General features: G+C 49.1%; 1 protein-coding gene across 1 annotated transcript in view; it reads right to left on the bottom strand.

Moving 5' to 3' along the window:
• Positions 1–7,297: 7,297 nt before the first annotated feature.
• Positions 7,298–16,672, bottom strand: part of Socs7 (suppressor of cytokine signaling 7) — a 46,326-nt gene continuing 36,951 nt past the window's right edge. The window contains exons 7-9 of the mRNA XM_050156806.1: positions 13,615–13,750; positions 13,059–13,211; positions 7,298–12,426 (exon numbers count right to left, since the gene is read on the bottom strand). Of these exons, the coding sequence (XP_050012763.1) occupies positions 13,091–13,211; positions 13,615–13,750 (257 nt within the window). The 3' untranslated portion in view covers positions 7,298–12,426; positions 13,059–13,090. The remainder of the gene's footprint in view (positions 12,427–13,058; positions 13,212–13,614; positions 13,751–16,672) is intronic.

Here is a 16,672-nt window from a genome sequence, read left to right as displayed (position 1 = left end):
GGGGCGGCGGCCCCTCCATGTACCCTGGCCCGGCAGCTGCACCCGGCGACCACGAGCCACGCCAGGAGCGCCTGGACTCCGCCGCCCGAGCCCACCCCGCCGCGGGCTCCGCCCCGCCGCAGGCTCCGCCCCTCCGCGGGCTCCGCTATCTCCCCCGGCCCGGGTGGGGGCTGCGCTCCACGAGCTCACACTTCACACACGCAGACACCGGCCACCAGCTGCGCGAAGTCTCACACTCTATCACACACACTGTGCATCCCAGGGCCTCACACATCCAGGGGCTCCTCCTGCCTCCACCCGCAGTGCTGCTTGTCCTGGGATCTTGTCCGTGGAGAGAAGACTCCGGCTCTAGGGGAAGACCCTTGTCACTTTCCTGAGGCTAGCCAAATCGAAAGGGCCCCACCTCTCCTTTCACAGGCTCCAGAAAGAAGCCTGGACAAGGGAACCAAGAGGCTTGTGGCAGAGCTGATCCGATGGCCCAAATGGCAATGGGCCACTTCAGAGATTGAGAGCCAGCAGACATACCCACGAAGTGCTGAACACAGGGAGGCACTGTGCCACTCCATAGGGCAATGGCGATGAGAACAGGCAGTTGGCAGAGGTGATTCCTTGTTGCCTAGGTTCAGCCTTTCTGTAAACGCGCCCTGGGGGTTTTGCCTCGGGCATAGGGGGTGGGGAACAGGGATGGATGGAGATTCCTGTCGCCCACCCAGCATGCCATGCCCCAGCCATGAGCCAAACCAGAGAATGACCTAACCCACTACCAAGAAGGGACTTTTGGATCCCACATGACGAGAGTATAAGGTTCACCTACCCTGATGAAGCCCAAGAACGTGCCCAAGCGACTCCTCTCTGTGGCAACCCAAAACAAGGGTGTTCCTTGTCACAGACAAAGCAGGACCAAACTGAGAGGAACATTACATGAATAGGCGTAAATGAGGTGGGCGTTCTGCCCCAGGGCGAGAGTGGAATCCAGAGGGGACAGGGGAGCCAATTCACCTGCTCTGAATTGGGCAGTGGGATTCCCGCCATTCACATGCAGGAACGGCTGCTGACGTCCACGCCCGTGTCCAGGCTGGCAAGACACTGGCCCCACATTTCATACCCAGTCTCTCTGTCAGGCACCAGAGGGTGAGCGAGAAGGGAGTGGGAAGCTGAAATAGAGAGTTAAGATCTCAGCCTACCAGACAAAGGGGGCTTTATAGGCAGGGTGTGGGGGGAGCTTGGGGGGCAGGGAGACCCAATTAAGCACCCAGCTGGTTTCTTTGGTATTGGAGTTGGACTCGCCAGCCCCTCCCATGCCTCCATACTGCGGGGCATCTGGAGGTTTGCTCTGAGGGTAGCAGCGGAGTTCCAGAGTTCCCTTATTCCTGGCTGGCCCTGGCACCACCCACACACTCCCCACCCAGCTGACTGTGAACTCTCTCGCTTCACCGCCATGTCCTCTAGGTGGCCTCATGGCCCCTGTCTGCTACCCAAGGGCCCTGCTGACTGCCTGAGGAGGGAGGGCAGTCTTGGATGGTATCACAAGGCTATGGGATCAATGGACCCTTTGTCCCTTTATATTAAGTCTGTCTTGGACTAAAAAGATAGGAGTGGCCGGGCGGTGGTGCGCACGCCTTTAATCCCAGGACTTGGGAGGCAGAGGCAGGCGGATCTCTGTGAGTTCGAGACCAGCCTGGTCTACAAGAGCTAGTTCCAGGACAGGCTCCAAAACCACAGAGAAACCCTGTCTTGAAAAACCAAAAAAAAAAAAAAAAAAAAGGAGTGCCAGCAAGTAAAGCATGTTCCCACCCCCCAACTGGCCTCTTCCAGACCCTGGAGGAGCTGGACTCTGGTTGCAGAGGTCAGACCGTATTCTTTCCCATTGGTGTCCCTCTCATTCTCCTTCAACAACTAGAAAATGAAAGCAGGGTGTCTCTAGTCACCCATTTCCAAGCTACTGAAATAACCTCTGCTTGGCCAGGACTTCGCAAGGTCTATCCCTAAAGTTGGTCTATCCCTTGGTTCTGGCCAAATTCATGGTGACTTTTCTGTAAAACCCCAATGTCAAATTATCAAATGCTCCAAAGTGGGGCATGGTGGCACACACCTTTAATCTTAGCATTCGGGAGACAGAGGCAGGCCGATCTCTGAGTTCGAAGCCAGCCTGGTCTACAGAGCAAGTTCCAGGACAGCCTGGGCTACAAAGATGAAACCTTGCCCCGGGGAAAAACAAACAAAAACACACTCGAAACAATAGATTTACAAGTAGAGTCCTTACAGAGAAGAGTGGTACCATCCGCCATCTCTGCCCAGCCTTTGGGCATTACATGGATCCCCAGTAAAAGCCCATATACCTATCTTACCTGGTTCGGGACCTGGACATGCTCCTACCTTTTGGCACCCTGTCTAAGTCAGAGTCTGCAGCAGCTGCACCACCTGAGGGGTAGAGCAGTGGGGACAGGACTGGCACAGCCTGGTCACCTGTTATGAAGCTTAGTTCTTTTCTCACATTAAAAGACAAGCAGACATTCTCGCCTCCTAATGAGTGTGTTGGCCCCTCCAATACACTCCCTTCCTTATATTTTTAGACAAAGTCTCCCTTGTAATCCTGACTGGCCTTAAACTAAGTACAGAGCTCAGGCTCGTCTTGAAGCCAGGGAACCCTCCTCCTGGAGCTCTCTCCCGACTGCTAGGATTGCAGGTATGAATCCCTACTGCCAACTCTAAGCCTCCCTTTAAAGAAAATGTTTAGTTCCGGTCAGCATAGAATTTTCCAGCCGTCTCTTGGTGAAGTCTGTCAAAAGCCAAACAGACCAAGACTCAAGTCCAAGGTCTACCTGAGGGACCCCGTGGTCTTGGGCAAGTATTCTCACATCTCTGCACTCCAACGGAAAACAGGGGCAGAAAAGATCACAGAGAACATGGGCAGAAAGCACTGGGTGCCGCGAACGAGCTGCGTGCACACACACTTCGTACTTCCTACAGGGGTTGAATTAATTCAGCTTGTGTTATTTTTAGCTTTAGAAGCAGGAGACTGTTTCTGACCTTGTCATTCAGTTCTGATAGTCTGTATCCTGCTTTGCCACCTGGTGTTCCTTTTGAGGGGGGACCACAGTGATACAGCCTAGTCTGCCTTCCTCCCTCTAATGGGGCGTTGAGAACCCTGAGGTGAGAAAGGAGGGTGGCCCAGGAGGGAGTGGAAAGGAGGAGAGGGAAGCGGTCCTCCCTGCACCTGCTTCTTTGAGAACAAAGCCAAGCATGATGCAATCTGGCCGGGTGCAGCTGAGGCTGCCAGGCCTGGAGAGGGAGAGTGGGTGTCAATTGGGAAAGGTGGCGGGCACCCGAGTGCACACAGGTGTCCCTGGACGCCTTACTCGGGATTCACAGCCGGTCACGAGGCCTCTTCAGACGACTCCTGCCTGGATCCCTCCTGAAACTCCTCCCCCAGGGTCTGGTCCCTCCCCCAAATTCTTGCAGCAGCTTTCTGGGTAGGAGCCTGACATGATGCAATGAAAATCTCAGCTCAAGCAGCCTTCTCCCCTAGGCGAGGTCTAGACAGGAGACCCAGGAGTAGCACAGGCCAGATTGGCTTTCCCCAGCAGGCCTCGGAGTGCCTGTTGGCCCTTGTCATCTTAGAGAAAAAGGGACGTATCCTCTAGAGGAGGTAGGGGGAGAAAGGCTGGGGGAAACTCAAGGACCTGCACGAAACAGCACATATTTAGAGAATCACACAGAATTCTAGGATGACACCAAGCCGGGCAGGAGTCCCGCCTGTCACTAGCCATCGTCAAGCCAGCCGGAGAGGGACAGGCACCCACCAATGTGGGGTTGTTGGCCTCAGCTCCGCGCATGTCGAGAAAACATGGCTCTCTCTGCACCTCAAAAAGGTTTCCCACACACACACACACGTATGGCCAGGCAGAGGATGCCGGAGAAGCCAGAGTCCCCGACTGGCCAAGACGAAATCTGGCCGCAAAAGAGGATTGTGAATTTGTGAATATTTATCCCGGCCTCACCCACTATACCAGCCTGAGAGCTGGCTGGCCTGGCTCAGAGCAGCCACTAGGTGGCAGGAAAAGCTCGAAGGCTCATCTAGCTCCGTCCACGCCGACCCCTGGCCCCAGAGCTCCCAGAACCAGGCGAAGTTCCTGTCCTAGGTGCAGCAGCCGCCCTCGGAATTCCTTTCCCTGTTGAAGGTTCACTGCCCAGTTCAGTTTGGCCAGCCCTAGCCCGAGTGTTACAGGTCAACAGAGAAGGGCGTGCCCGTGCCCGTGCCCTGTCCTGATCCCGCTTCTCTCCAAACACCTGGGGGAGATTCAGCCTGGCATAAGGCAGGTTCAGGAGCTGGCAGTGTGATTACAGCCTAGTGCTCCTGCCCAGCCTGAGACCTACCTCGCCATACATACTCCGCTGCTCTCCCAGCCTCCTCACACATGCTGGGTTCTCCCCTAGCCAGTGAGCCTCAAACTTCTTCCAAAGTTGCTTCTTTCTCCAGTCCAGTGTGGTTTCCATCCCAGCCCCGCCCCATTCATGCCCCCCCCCGTCTAAGTGTGTACCCTCTGTGTGTGTGTTGGTCAGAGGACAATTTTCAGGTCGCTTCTCTCCTTTTCATCACGTGCCTCCAGATCCAAGCATTGAACGTGGGTAGCCAGCCTTGGCATCCAGTACCTTTGCCTGCTAAGCCTTCTCACAGGCCCTTACATGTGGTTTGTAGAAGGAATTTTTTATTTTTAGTTTTAGACAGGTGTTAACAGGCTTTTTTTTTGGGGGGGGAGCCCAAATCATGACATGGAGACTTGTTATTAGTTATGAATGTTCAGCCTTATCTTAGTTCTTGTTAATCTGTTTCTCCTCATCTCCATTTTGCCTCAGGGCTTTTTTAAAAGATTTATTTATGGGGGCTGGAGAGATGGCTCAGTGGTTAAGAGCATTGCCTGCTCTTCCAAAGGTCCTGAGTTCAATTCCCGGCAACCACATGGTGGCTCACAACCATCTGGAATGAGGTCTGGTGCCCTCTTCTGGCCTGCAGACATACATACAGACAGAATATTGTATACATAATAAATAAATATTTTTTAAAAAGATTTATTTTTTTATAATGTTCTGTCTGTATGCTTGCTGGCCAGTAGAGGGCACAAGACCTCATTACCAGTGGCTGTAAGCCACCATGTGGTTGCTAGGAATTGAACTCAGGACCTCTGGAAGAACAGTCTGTGCTCTTAACCTCTGAGCCATCTCCCCAGCACCCCCCCTCTTTTAACATTTACTATGTACAGTGTTCTGCCTGCATGCCAGAAGAGGGCACCAGATCTCATTATAGATGGTTGTGAGCCACCAAGTGGTTGCTGAGAATTGAACTCAGAACCTCTGGAATAGCCTGGCCGTGGTGGAGCATGCCTTTAATCCCAGCATTTGGGAGGCAGAGGCAGGTGGATCTCTGTGAGTTTGAGGCTCAGCCTGGGGGGAAAAAACCCTCTGAAAGAGCAGCCTGGAATTATTTTTTTTTAAAAAAGATTTGTGTGTATGAATGTTTTGTCTGCACGTATGTACCAGGTGTGTCTGTTGCCCATGAAGGCCAGAAGGTATCAGACCCCTGGAACTGGAATTACAGATGTTTGTGAGCCATGTGGGTGCTGGGAATTGAACTTGGATCCTCTGCAAAGACAAGTGCTGTTAGCCAGTGAGCCATATATTTCCAGCCCCTAGAAGGTTTTTTAAAGAATGGGAAGGAGGAAACAGGAAGCAAGGCCACTTGGGAAATTGCTGAAACTGTTTAGATAAAAAGGGGGATACCTGCCTGCAGTGGTGGCACTTGCTTTTAATCCCAATGCTCTGGAGGCAGAGGCAGGCAGATCTCTGTGAGTTCAAGGCCAGCCTGGTTTATAGAGAAAGTTCCAGGACAGGCTCCAAAGCTACACAAAGAAACCCTGCCTTAGGAAAAGAAAAAAAAAAAAAAAAAAAAACTCTACCAAAGTAGAGTTTAACAATGCAAAAAATACCCTCCTTCTGAATCTCTTGGGAAGGAGTCCCAATGACAATTCACTTAGGAGCTTGAATGAACTCTTCAGCTTTTGACCGAACAACAAAGAAAAACAGTGGGTGCTCAGAGTCCAACTGGCACAAATATGCAGAAGAGTCAGGAGGTGAGATGCTCATACTGAGATGTGGGAGGAGTCAAGAAAGACGGAGAAACTTTCCTTATGTAATCTCCACCAGGGGACATCGGCCATTATAGCAGGGGAATCTTCCACACTGCTGTGTGCAATGGACTTGTAAGTTAGGCACGTGCATGGTGAGCTCTGCCATGGGAGGGGACGGGCCAGCCTTTGGGACAAGAGGCAGCAGCTGCAAGTGGGTAAGACCGCGGGTGAAAAGGTGGTTACCAGTTGTAGCGTGAAGAACATTTTGGGCCCAAGTTTACCAAAGGATGCTCATTCTTCCAGGGGTTTTATGGTCCAAGTCAGAAGGCCCGGGCCTAGCTTTAAGCTGAGTCCACCAGGACTCACCATGTTGAGTGATCTGGAGTTGGAACAATGACCATCAGTGCTACATTTGGAAAGTATATTCCGATAGCACACTCTAACACACTCTACATGAGGCCTGCGTGTGACGGGCTAGTGAAACCTACCCATTATATTGTTGACTTTATTGTTGGAGGCACCTTTTCCTTCAAGAACGAAGGAAATTTTACTCAGGAGTTATTATCATTGTCAGGACCAAGGAACAGTTTTATCACGAGGACCTTCCATTCCCACATGAGCTGATAGGGGCAGCATAACTCCTAGAGCCCGCCTGATTAGCCTAAGGAAGAAGCTGCCCAGGGAATTCAGCAGGAAATCTACACACAAATTTCCAGGCAGCACACTGGTCCCTTCAGCAGAAAGCAGAAGACTAAGTGGGGAAGGGTAGGTGGAGTTGAAGTAGTTCCCAGTACAGCCCTGCACCAATCAAGAAAGTGACGGCCTTGCACAAGAGCTGGGAGGGCCAGGCTGGAAAAGTGGCAAAGAAGCTTAAGGCTAGCCTCACCAGAATGGCTACTGCCACGTAAAATGTACCACTCTACACTGTGCCTCGGCTCACCCAGGCAGGAAGGCTGCAGGCACCTGCCCACTCTCTCCAAGGTCCTCTGGAATGCTCCTGCACTTCGTAGGGCAGCTCTGGGCAGTGGCCATCAGCCTCAGGAATTTTCCAAAAACTTTACTCTAAAGAGGGTACTGGGTGTGTTCTGCATGGCTGCCAGTGCAGGGACCCCATGCCCAGGGAGGGTGCAGAGACAGGAGAGAGACCGAAAAACATGAATTCCAGTAACAGGTCATTTCTAAACATTTTTATTTCAAATCTCTTTTCATCCCTCCCCAAAAAGACATGGGTCGGTACAGCAATCATAAAAAGGAGATACAAACACAAGAGTCAAATGTCTCCCGCACTGACACTTACAAAAAACCGGGAATTATACACAGGGTTTCCAAACAGGACCTGCAGCAGCTACTAATGTCCCTTTACAAGAGTCAACATGCCTATTGATACAGTATTTACAGACACCCCATTCTGGAACTAATCTACAGGGACATCCCAACACCCGCCCCTCTATGCCCAGAAAAATACCAACACACCCAAAGTGCATTTGTTTTGTTTATATCAAAACATCTTTTCCTCTCCCCATCCCACCCCAGACCCCCCACCCATTTAAGATTGGCCTGCAAGTCTATTTTAACCATTTAGTTATTTTTTATACTTTATGAAAATAAATTATACAGCAACTATTTTAATAAATTAAGCACAAAAAGGGAGAATAAGAAGGAAAACTAAATGGGAAGACAAAAACCAGGCCAGGCTTTGGCTCAGAGGACAGGGGTGGCTGAGCAGAACAGAGTGGTTGCAGGGGTATGGCTCCCCTCTAGTGAAGAACCCCCTAACCACTGAGTCCAGAATGACACCCCTCAGCACGCAGTTTCTGAAAAACCACCAGAATGCACAGCAGTGCCTGTGCCATGCAGCACCAGTGTGGGCATCCCAATGTCTGGCCTGCCCAGGTCGGTGCCTGGATCTTGCCTGTCCCTCTTGGGAGCACCAGGGATGGAGTGGTCAGACCAGGCCACTGTCCACTGAGCTGTGTGCACAATGGGGGTCACACCCAAGGGGGCTGAAGAAGACTGTCTTGTTTTCCCTATCTGTCTCCAGAAGCAGCTGCCATCGCAGTCCAGCTGCGATCCACTGTTGCTGTGTGCCCGCTACAGCTGGCTGCTTTTGTTTGCTCCTTGACGCCTCGAGCATTGTGAGGAGGATCGGAGGGGCAGGGAGCAGCTCCAGGGACCCTCTTAAACCCTCTGAAGATGAAATGGGAGTGAAGGCATGTCACAAACTCAGCATGCAGGATTGGCTTTCTGGGAGGTAGATGAAGTGGGAAGGGACAGGACAAAGGACAGGAAAGACAAGAGGGACGCCAGAAGAGACTAGATGACCCTTACCAGGACACCAGGAAGCAATGAAAGGTCACGGACACATGAAATCTGCACAAAAAGAAAGGTTCCCTCCTCTGGCAGATTACTGAATCGGTACTCTATTTTCAACTGCAGCACCGAGTCCCCAGAGCCCTCTCGGTGATTCAGTCCCATCTCGCTCCCCAAAACGTTCTTCTCCACTTGTTAAAGGAAGGCCTCCTGGCACACTGTATCGAGCACAAAAGGCTCCAATGCCAAAACAGGATGTACCATGCATGGGGACTTGCAGACTTGATTCTTGTGGACCAGTAATTCTACAGCTATCATAATGGGGCACACCTTTCTTTCTTTTTTTTTCTTTTTTTTTTTTTCCTTTTTAATAAAAAAGATTTTACTCCCCAGGAGCAAATAAATCATTTTGAACTACTGATAAACACTGCTGCAGTGAAAAGAAAGATGGCTACATGTATGCAATAGCACAAATTCAGTGTAAGGACAGCTGTGCTGATGACTAGAAATAAAAACCACGTATCCACTCCCCTCTTCCCACAAACCAGACCAAGAGGATTCCCATAGGGAAAATGTCTAACTCAAAGCTCCTCCCCTCCACACAGGGGGCATGCCATTCTCTTAAAGTGGAAAACAAATCCTAGTCCCCGCCAGTGGAGATATCCCAACATCCCAACTGCAGACAAGACTTCTACAAATGAGGACACACATACACTTCTAGACCTTGCTCCTTACATCTCAGTGACTTGACCTCTGACTCCTGGGCTCAAAAATCAGGAGAGGCAACAAGGAAGGAAAATATCTTACCTGGGGAAATTTCTCCTATCCCTACTTCCCACTGGGATAGGGGATTCAAGAAGGCCATGCCCTTCTAGGAGCATGGGGCAGGCTCCCTGGGGCTGTACTCTGAACTGTTCCCTACTCCTTACGGGAGCGGCATCAGAAGGGAATGTGTAGCCATCCCATCACTCCCTGCTTGGCTCAAACAGCAGCTCAGCCTAAGTGACAGTAGGAAAGGAGAAACCGGAAACTATGGGACACTTCAGAGCTTTTTCAAGAGGCTGGCACTGCCATCTACATTTTCTTCACCTTGGCATAAGCAGGAGACAAGGCCATGATCAGCCTAAACATCAAACCAGGACAGCTGGACCCCACAGCCCAGCCCCTGCTCCCCCATGCCTATGCTACTGGCACAGGCAGCATTTCAAGTAATAACAGGTTGCAGCAGTGGCTGTCACTAGCTCACACTGGCACATACCCGTCTCGAGGAAGGTTACAGGCCGGGTCTGGGAGTAGTGACCCCCAACCACAGCTCCACAGCAGGTCTCTAGCGACAGCCTTCCCTGGTCTGTGATTGGCACATAACCACCAAAGACAAGTGGACTGCATTTCCACTACAACTGCGCAGCATGGGCAAAGGGTGAAGGCCAATGCTGGCTTCTGGCCTTGTTCCTGCTCCCTTCTCCAGGCAGCCTACAGTACTGCTCTCCCCAACCACTCTCTTCTACCCAAGGCTCCCATGTGCCAAGCCAGGCCTCATGGAGCTGTCTCCTACACTGCTGTTTTGCAGCCCATTCTGCCAAGAAAGGGTCTGTGTCTGAAATACATGCAGAATTGTGAGCACAGTGCAACCCACTTTCCCAGGACACAAAGGGTGAGGCTGCCCATGCTCTGTAGCAGGTCTGGTTTGCACCTGAGCATATAAATTCTCCACTGGTAACCCCAGGACCACAGAGGTGTCTGCTGACTTCTGGTCTTATCCTCCACCACACCCTCGCACCCCCTTAGCCTTCAGACCTGTGCAACTACTGGGGAATTTCGATCTAGACCTTTGCAGTCAAGTAGGATTCTGATGCTATTTAAGGTAGCTGCACACGTGTCATGCAGATTTCTCTTCCTGTACTTTAGTTTGAGTGTTCTGTTTCACTGCCCTCGCCTACAACCCAAAGCCTCATCACCACAGAGCTTTCCTAGACCATCTGGTCTACCCTGATCACACCCACTCTATCTTCTCGATGGCCCCGGATCTCCCGCTGCAATGAGTGTTCCTTCACATGCAACAGTCACTTTACAGTTCCCTCAGGGAAGGGGTCTTGTCTTCCACCTCATATGTCCTTCCACGCTACCTAGCTCAGAGTCATGCAAACACAAGATGAACACTAATTTTTAAATTATGAGTGGCTGAAGTTGGAGAAAGAATCCCTTCCAAAACCACTTGAAGATCTCTATGGATTCTAGATTTGGGGCTCTACTGCAGAACAGCCCTTTCTGTATATATGATGGTGAGTGACCTGTACCCTCCAGAGGCAGGGCTTACAGGTACACCAATCTCTGATCTTATGCTGTTGGTCATATGAAGTCAAGGAGGAAAAGGGTACCATGAGACATGTCAGAAGTGGGCTAGACTGACACGCACACAGTTCATTTCTTTCCAGCCAGTTGAGGAAGCTCATTCCCTTTCTGTTTAGCTAAAGGAGGAAGAAGGCGATTCCATGCAGAGGAGCCCACAGGCCACTTTCCAGAAGATACAGTTTTCTAATTTTCCAAGACACAGGGCTTCACCCTAAACCACCCGAACTCCAGACCTGATGATGTTCAGTTTGTCATATAAGGCAGATACAAGCAGAGAGAACTCGAAGGCTGTCACATGGAACACTAGAGGAGAGTAAAGAAGACCCACAAATACACTGTTCATCTTGACCGCTACTTCTTCCAGAGTAACTGCAGGAGAGCCACGGCAGGCTTCAGACAGACAACTCAAGCACTGACATTCTTCCCTCTCTTCACATCCATCTGGAAAACAGGCAACTTTCAAACTAGCATCTGATAGACTTCCCAGGAAAGGAAGGGCAATGCGGTCTGACTCAGGAAATATCTGGGTTGCAAGAATGAACATGGGAAAATGAGGAAGCCCTTGCCACCTCCCATCCCAGAGGTGGGATGACAATGATAAATCTATGATCGTGAGACTCTTTCTGCTCTATGGAAATCCCATTAAGGCTGAGACACGCAGGCTCCTTTAAAAGCACAATAGCTGTTTCTCACTCCTTCCACATTTCCTCTCACTAGCTGACAGATGGGGGAACACTGACTCCTCAGCTGTAGGTATGCTTTGCCATGAAGAACCTGGAAGCATGTGCCATTAACCTCAGCAGCCCAGGACTGGAGCTCTGAACTGCCCAGGTGACAAGAAACACTCCTGCCTTGACAGCTGGCAGAAGCAATGGGGTGTTGTTATAACCAAAGGGAAATGTACAGTTATGAGGGGGGAAAGGGTGAGGATGGAGGGAAAACTGGGTTTGCCTCGGGTCACTGAGCTTAAGGAATTTAGCACAACAAAATGAACACCGATTCCATGAGAGGCGGTTCTGAAATCAGCTTTGTAACCCTTAAAGGAAAGGAGTGGGGAGTCACTATTCCTCCAGCAACAAGACCAGCCAGTTTCTCTTTACCCATCACCCCTTCACTCATCTCCTACCGAAGCTGGAGATGAGAATCAGACGCCTTTCCTCAGAAACTACCAATCTCATTCTTTTTTATGTCTCTGGCTCCCCTGCTCTTCCCCCAGGGTCATGGAAAAGATTTCAATGCTGCCTTTGGCACCAGCCGACCCACCAGCCCTCCCCTCCCCTTTCCTCTGACCTGCTCATCCCAACACCACTTTCATTTCAATGGGTACAAACCCCAGCTGCCTTTGACTGAGTTTTCTACACTGAGAAATGTAAATATCAAAACATAACTTGTGAAAAGAAACAGTGTTAAGACTTCTTCCAGTTTTCCAAGGAGCTCATCTCTGGGGTGGCACAGGGTTGGGTAGAACAGGGAGCCCCACTTGGAGGATGGTTGTGTGCTTCTTTGAAGCCCCAGAGCAGCAGTTTAACCAAAGTCTGTGCCGGGAATCACAACCCTCTCTATTCTCTCTTTCTGCCAAGTTCTTCTTTTGTGGTAGCTTCATTTGGTTCTTCAAACTGGAGCTTGGCAATCAAAACACCTAGGTAGAAGGGAAACAAAACAAAAACCACAGTTCAAACAGCGTTGCAGAGCACTGGAGGTCGGAAGATCAGCTCCACAGAGGAATGGCAGCTGGACAATACTGTACCAGCAGATGTTCAGCTGCCTCTGTTCATTTTGATCCTTGTCCTGTATCACAAAGCCACAAAGGACATAAACCCTCAAAGACTTCTTTCAGTTGCCCACCCTAATTCTCTGGTTAATTGTATTTTTAGTCCAAACATATCCTTCTGTATGACGATGTCTGGAGCCCCTACCCCCCAACATCTGAGGCCTTCTGAATGTGCTCCTGTTGTTGTGAGTTTCTTGCAGGGCACAGCACCCACAGAAATCAGAATATTTACATTACAATTCATAACTGTAACAAAAATTACAGTTGTGAAGCAACAACAAAAATAATTTTATGGCTGGAGATCACCCCAACATGAGGAACTGTATTAAAGAGTTGAAGCATTAAGGTTGAGAACCACTGCTTTAAGCCTTCATGCCTGTTGTGTTTTTCTTCAAATGAAGTATGTACCTACTAGGGAACCAATTATCAAACAAATGCGTGGGTCAGAAGTATACTCAGGAAGTGTCTAGTGGCTTGATAAAGTGGCTGGGTGTTCCTACCTTCTTATGCTGAACAGCAGAGGCCCTCGCTGCTACGTGGAGGGCTCCACTTCTTGCTTCTGTTTGGAAATGAGCTGCGCTTCCTTTAGGGACAGGTATACCTCTTCCTGAGGATCATAGTAGTAAAACTTTCGAATGTAAGAGATCAGAGGTCTGTGAAAAGCAAACAAACACAGGGTGTACTGTTTAAGAGAACACTTCTCAGGAAATTGACTGTTGTCTCTTTTAAGAAACCTCTCTTGCTGAACCCTCCCTTCTCCGTTGGCTACGACTACTGAACAGTCTTTGCCAACCTGATAAAATTCTCACCTCGCTCCTTACTCCCTCATTTTACTGCTCTGCACTCTGCCCAAGGCCTGCAGAATGAGGCCAACAGACATAGCTTCCTTTTTGCTCCAACAATACAACTCTAGAGTTAAGTGCTAAGACACGGGGAAATGAAAGAATACTGCCTACAAATATTTTATACTGGGTTTGGCCTCTGGGAGCAACTTGCAAGCTTCAAAGGCGTTTCTAACCCACCACCCCTGCCCTAACCCTGATGAACCCATTATACTTAGGCAGTGGGAGATCCGGGATATGATCTATTCGCACAAGCTGCCGAATCCGGAATCTGCAAAGATGCTGGAGGGACTTGACATTGCTGAATCTGGACACTGGATAGAGCAGCTGTACTGGTGTTGGTGGCAGTCCTTTAAGAATGAAAACAAAGGGAAATCTTCAGACAGAGTAATGCAGCTAATGACAGAAGAAGAAAAATGTGGGGGGCGTCATAAGGCTGTGTTAGAGTTCATGCATATACCCTGTGCAAAACCCCTCCCTAAGGGCTGTGTCAGTCATCTGTGAAGCACCATTACCATGTGTTACTCACAGAATTTAGTGTCCTCTGATAACCTTCCCAGAAACATTTTGTCTTGTTTTGTTTTTTTTTTTAAATATTTATTTATTTATTATGTATACAATATTCTGTCTGTGTGTATGTCTGCAGGCCAGAAGAGGGCACCAGACCTCATTCCAGATGGTTGTGAGCCACCATGTGGTTGCCGGGAATTGAACTCAGGACCTTTGGAAGAGCAGGCAATGCTCTTAACCACTGAGCCATCTCTCCAGCCCCATTTTGTCTTGTTTTGTTTTTTTCCAGACAGGGTCTTGCACAGACTAAACTGAAACTCACTATGTAGAAAGGCTAGCCTCAACCTACAGCAATCCTCCTGCCTCAGCCTCCTGAGTACTGGGACCATAGGTGTTGGCCACCACACCTAGCTTCCAAAATCACTCCTAACTGTGGAAAACAGTATAATAAAGGAGGCCAAGCTAGGTACTCCTTGGGGCCAAAGGGCCAATCACAGGCCTGAGGGTCTCAGGAATGGACAAGAACCCAATGTCTTCCTATTGGGAATGTGAGATGGTTGTTCGGTATTATCTAGCAATATCCTGAACACCAGGGCTCAGGATGTTCAGAAGTACAATGGCTTGAACAGCCTTTATTACCAGAAAGGGTCATGTGTGTTTAAAGTTTAGCCCTTCTTGTGGGAATCTTTTTGTACACTGTGAAGATGTCTTTGTCAAGGCACCTTCTGATTGGTTTATTTAAGAACTAAATGGCCAATAGCTAGGTAGGAGGTCTAGGTGGGACTTCCAGGCACAGAGAGAACTCTGGGAAGAAGAGAGGCAGAGAGGCCATGGAGATGTGGAACAAGTTGGACACACAGAATGGGACAGAGGTAAAAGCCGCGTGGTAGAATATGGATTTAAAAATATGGGTTAATTTAAGTTATAAGAGCTAGTGGGACAAGCCTAAGCTAAGACCAAGCTTTCATAATTAATAATGATGTCAGTATTTAGGAGCTGACTAGCGGGACACAATGAGACTCACTACAAACCCTCTCTGCAGCAGTGCTGGTATAAATCATTGAAGCTCTCAAAGGCCCCATGACATACCAACTAGTAAGCAGAAAGGACAGGTATAGAGGGGAGAGCTGCTGTCAAAACTACCACTCCTGCACCTGTCTTTTCAGGCCAAACCAGGACAGCTCTGTCCCATCCTTCCCTCATTGTTCCCTTTCTACCCCTGAAGCATCAGGCTGGGTTACAGTGACAAAGATGATGATTTTTCCGAAAGAACTACAGCCAGCTTGAGAATGTGAGCTCAAGGGCCTGCCAGGACCCACAGCAAACACCCCCACATGGATCAGCAAGCTCTATGCTGGGAAAGCCCAATTCCACAGTCAATGCCACGGAACAGACACCCACTAAGAATGTCAGGACACGAAAACACATTCAAATAAAATAATAATGTGCTGGTTTCCATAAATGAACTATGGATAATAAGAAGCAAATTGAAAACAAGGCTGAAAAGATACTGAATGAATTCTGTTTTTTGTTTTTTCAAGACGAGGTTTCTTTGTATAGCCCTGGCTTTCCTGGAACTCTATAGACCAACTGGACTCAGACTCAGAAATCCACTCTACCTCCCAGAGAGCTGGTACTAAAGGCATATGCCACCACACCCAGCTAGGAATTCTTTTCTTAGCCATAGTCCTATCCAAAGAAATACTGCAGTCAGGACTAGAGCGATGACTTAACAGTTAAGAGTTCTTCCAGAGGACTTGAGTTCAATTCCCAGCAATCACATGGTGGCTCACAATCATCTATAGTGGGATTTGATGCCCTCTTCTGGTCTAAAGGCACACATGCAGATAGAGCACTCATATACCTTAAAAAATACATCTTAAAAAGGAAAGAAATACTGCAGACATAACTAGTTAGAAAATAATAAAGGCCGCCCGCTCTTAGCACCTGTTTCACCTAAGGAAAGGATCATGGTGGCTCTGCCACATGTAAAGGGAACCTTGGGAGAAATTTTTTCTTAGGTGGCTCCTCTGAGTACATGTCCTCTGGTAAAGGGTATTCAAGACAGCCAGTGGTGATTTGTGTGTGACTAACCTTTGCTAGACACCTCACCCTGGACAGACCATGGTTCCAAATCTAAAACCCTTTAGTCTTCTTCCCCCATCCAGGTGGCTATCTTTTTTTTCTTTTTAATTTAAATTTTATTGTTTAATGTGTGTTGTGTGTCCCCCAGTCCTAGGAAGCCAGAAGTGGATATCAGATGCCCTGGAGCTGGAGCTGGAGTTACATGCATTTGTGAGTCGCTGGGAAGAGAAACGCCAGTCCTTTAAAAGAACACTCTTGACTGCTCAGCCATCACTCCAGTCCCTTTCTTTAGGTTTTCTGTGTGGTATTTTGTTTGTTTGTTTGTTTGGTTGGTTTTTGTTTTTTGAGATGAAGTATCACATAGTCCAGGCTGAGCTCCTACTACCTCTACCTCCCAACTACTGGGAAGCAGGCAAGCAAGAAAGGAAAGAGGAAGGAAGTGAGGGAATGGAAAGGAAGAAAGGAGGGACAGGATAAGTGGGAGATCATTAACATAAAAAAGTCAATTTTACCAGGTGGTGGTGGCTCACACCTTTAATCCCAGCACTCGGGAGGCAGAGGCAGGCGGGATCTCTGTGAGTTCGAGGCCAGCCTGGTCTACAAGAGCTAGTTCCAGGACAGGCTCCAAAGCCACAGAGAAACCCTGTCTTGAAAAACCAAAAAAAAAAAAAAAAAAA

This window comes from Alexandromys fortis, unplaced genomic scaffold (genome assembly GCF_014885135.2).
Source record: "Alexandromys fortis isolate MF-2015 unplaced genomic scaffold, M_Fortis_MF-2015_v1.1 scaffold_31, whole genome shotgun sequence".
NCBI lineage: Eukaryota > Metazoa > Chordata > Mammalia > Rodentia > Cricetidae > Alexandromys > Alexandromys fortis.
Note: the sequence above shows the minus strand (reverse complement) of the source record. Positions and strands in the feature narration are given on the sequence as shown.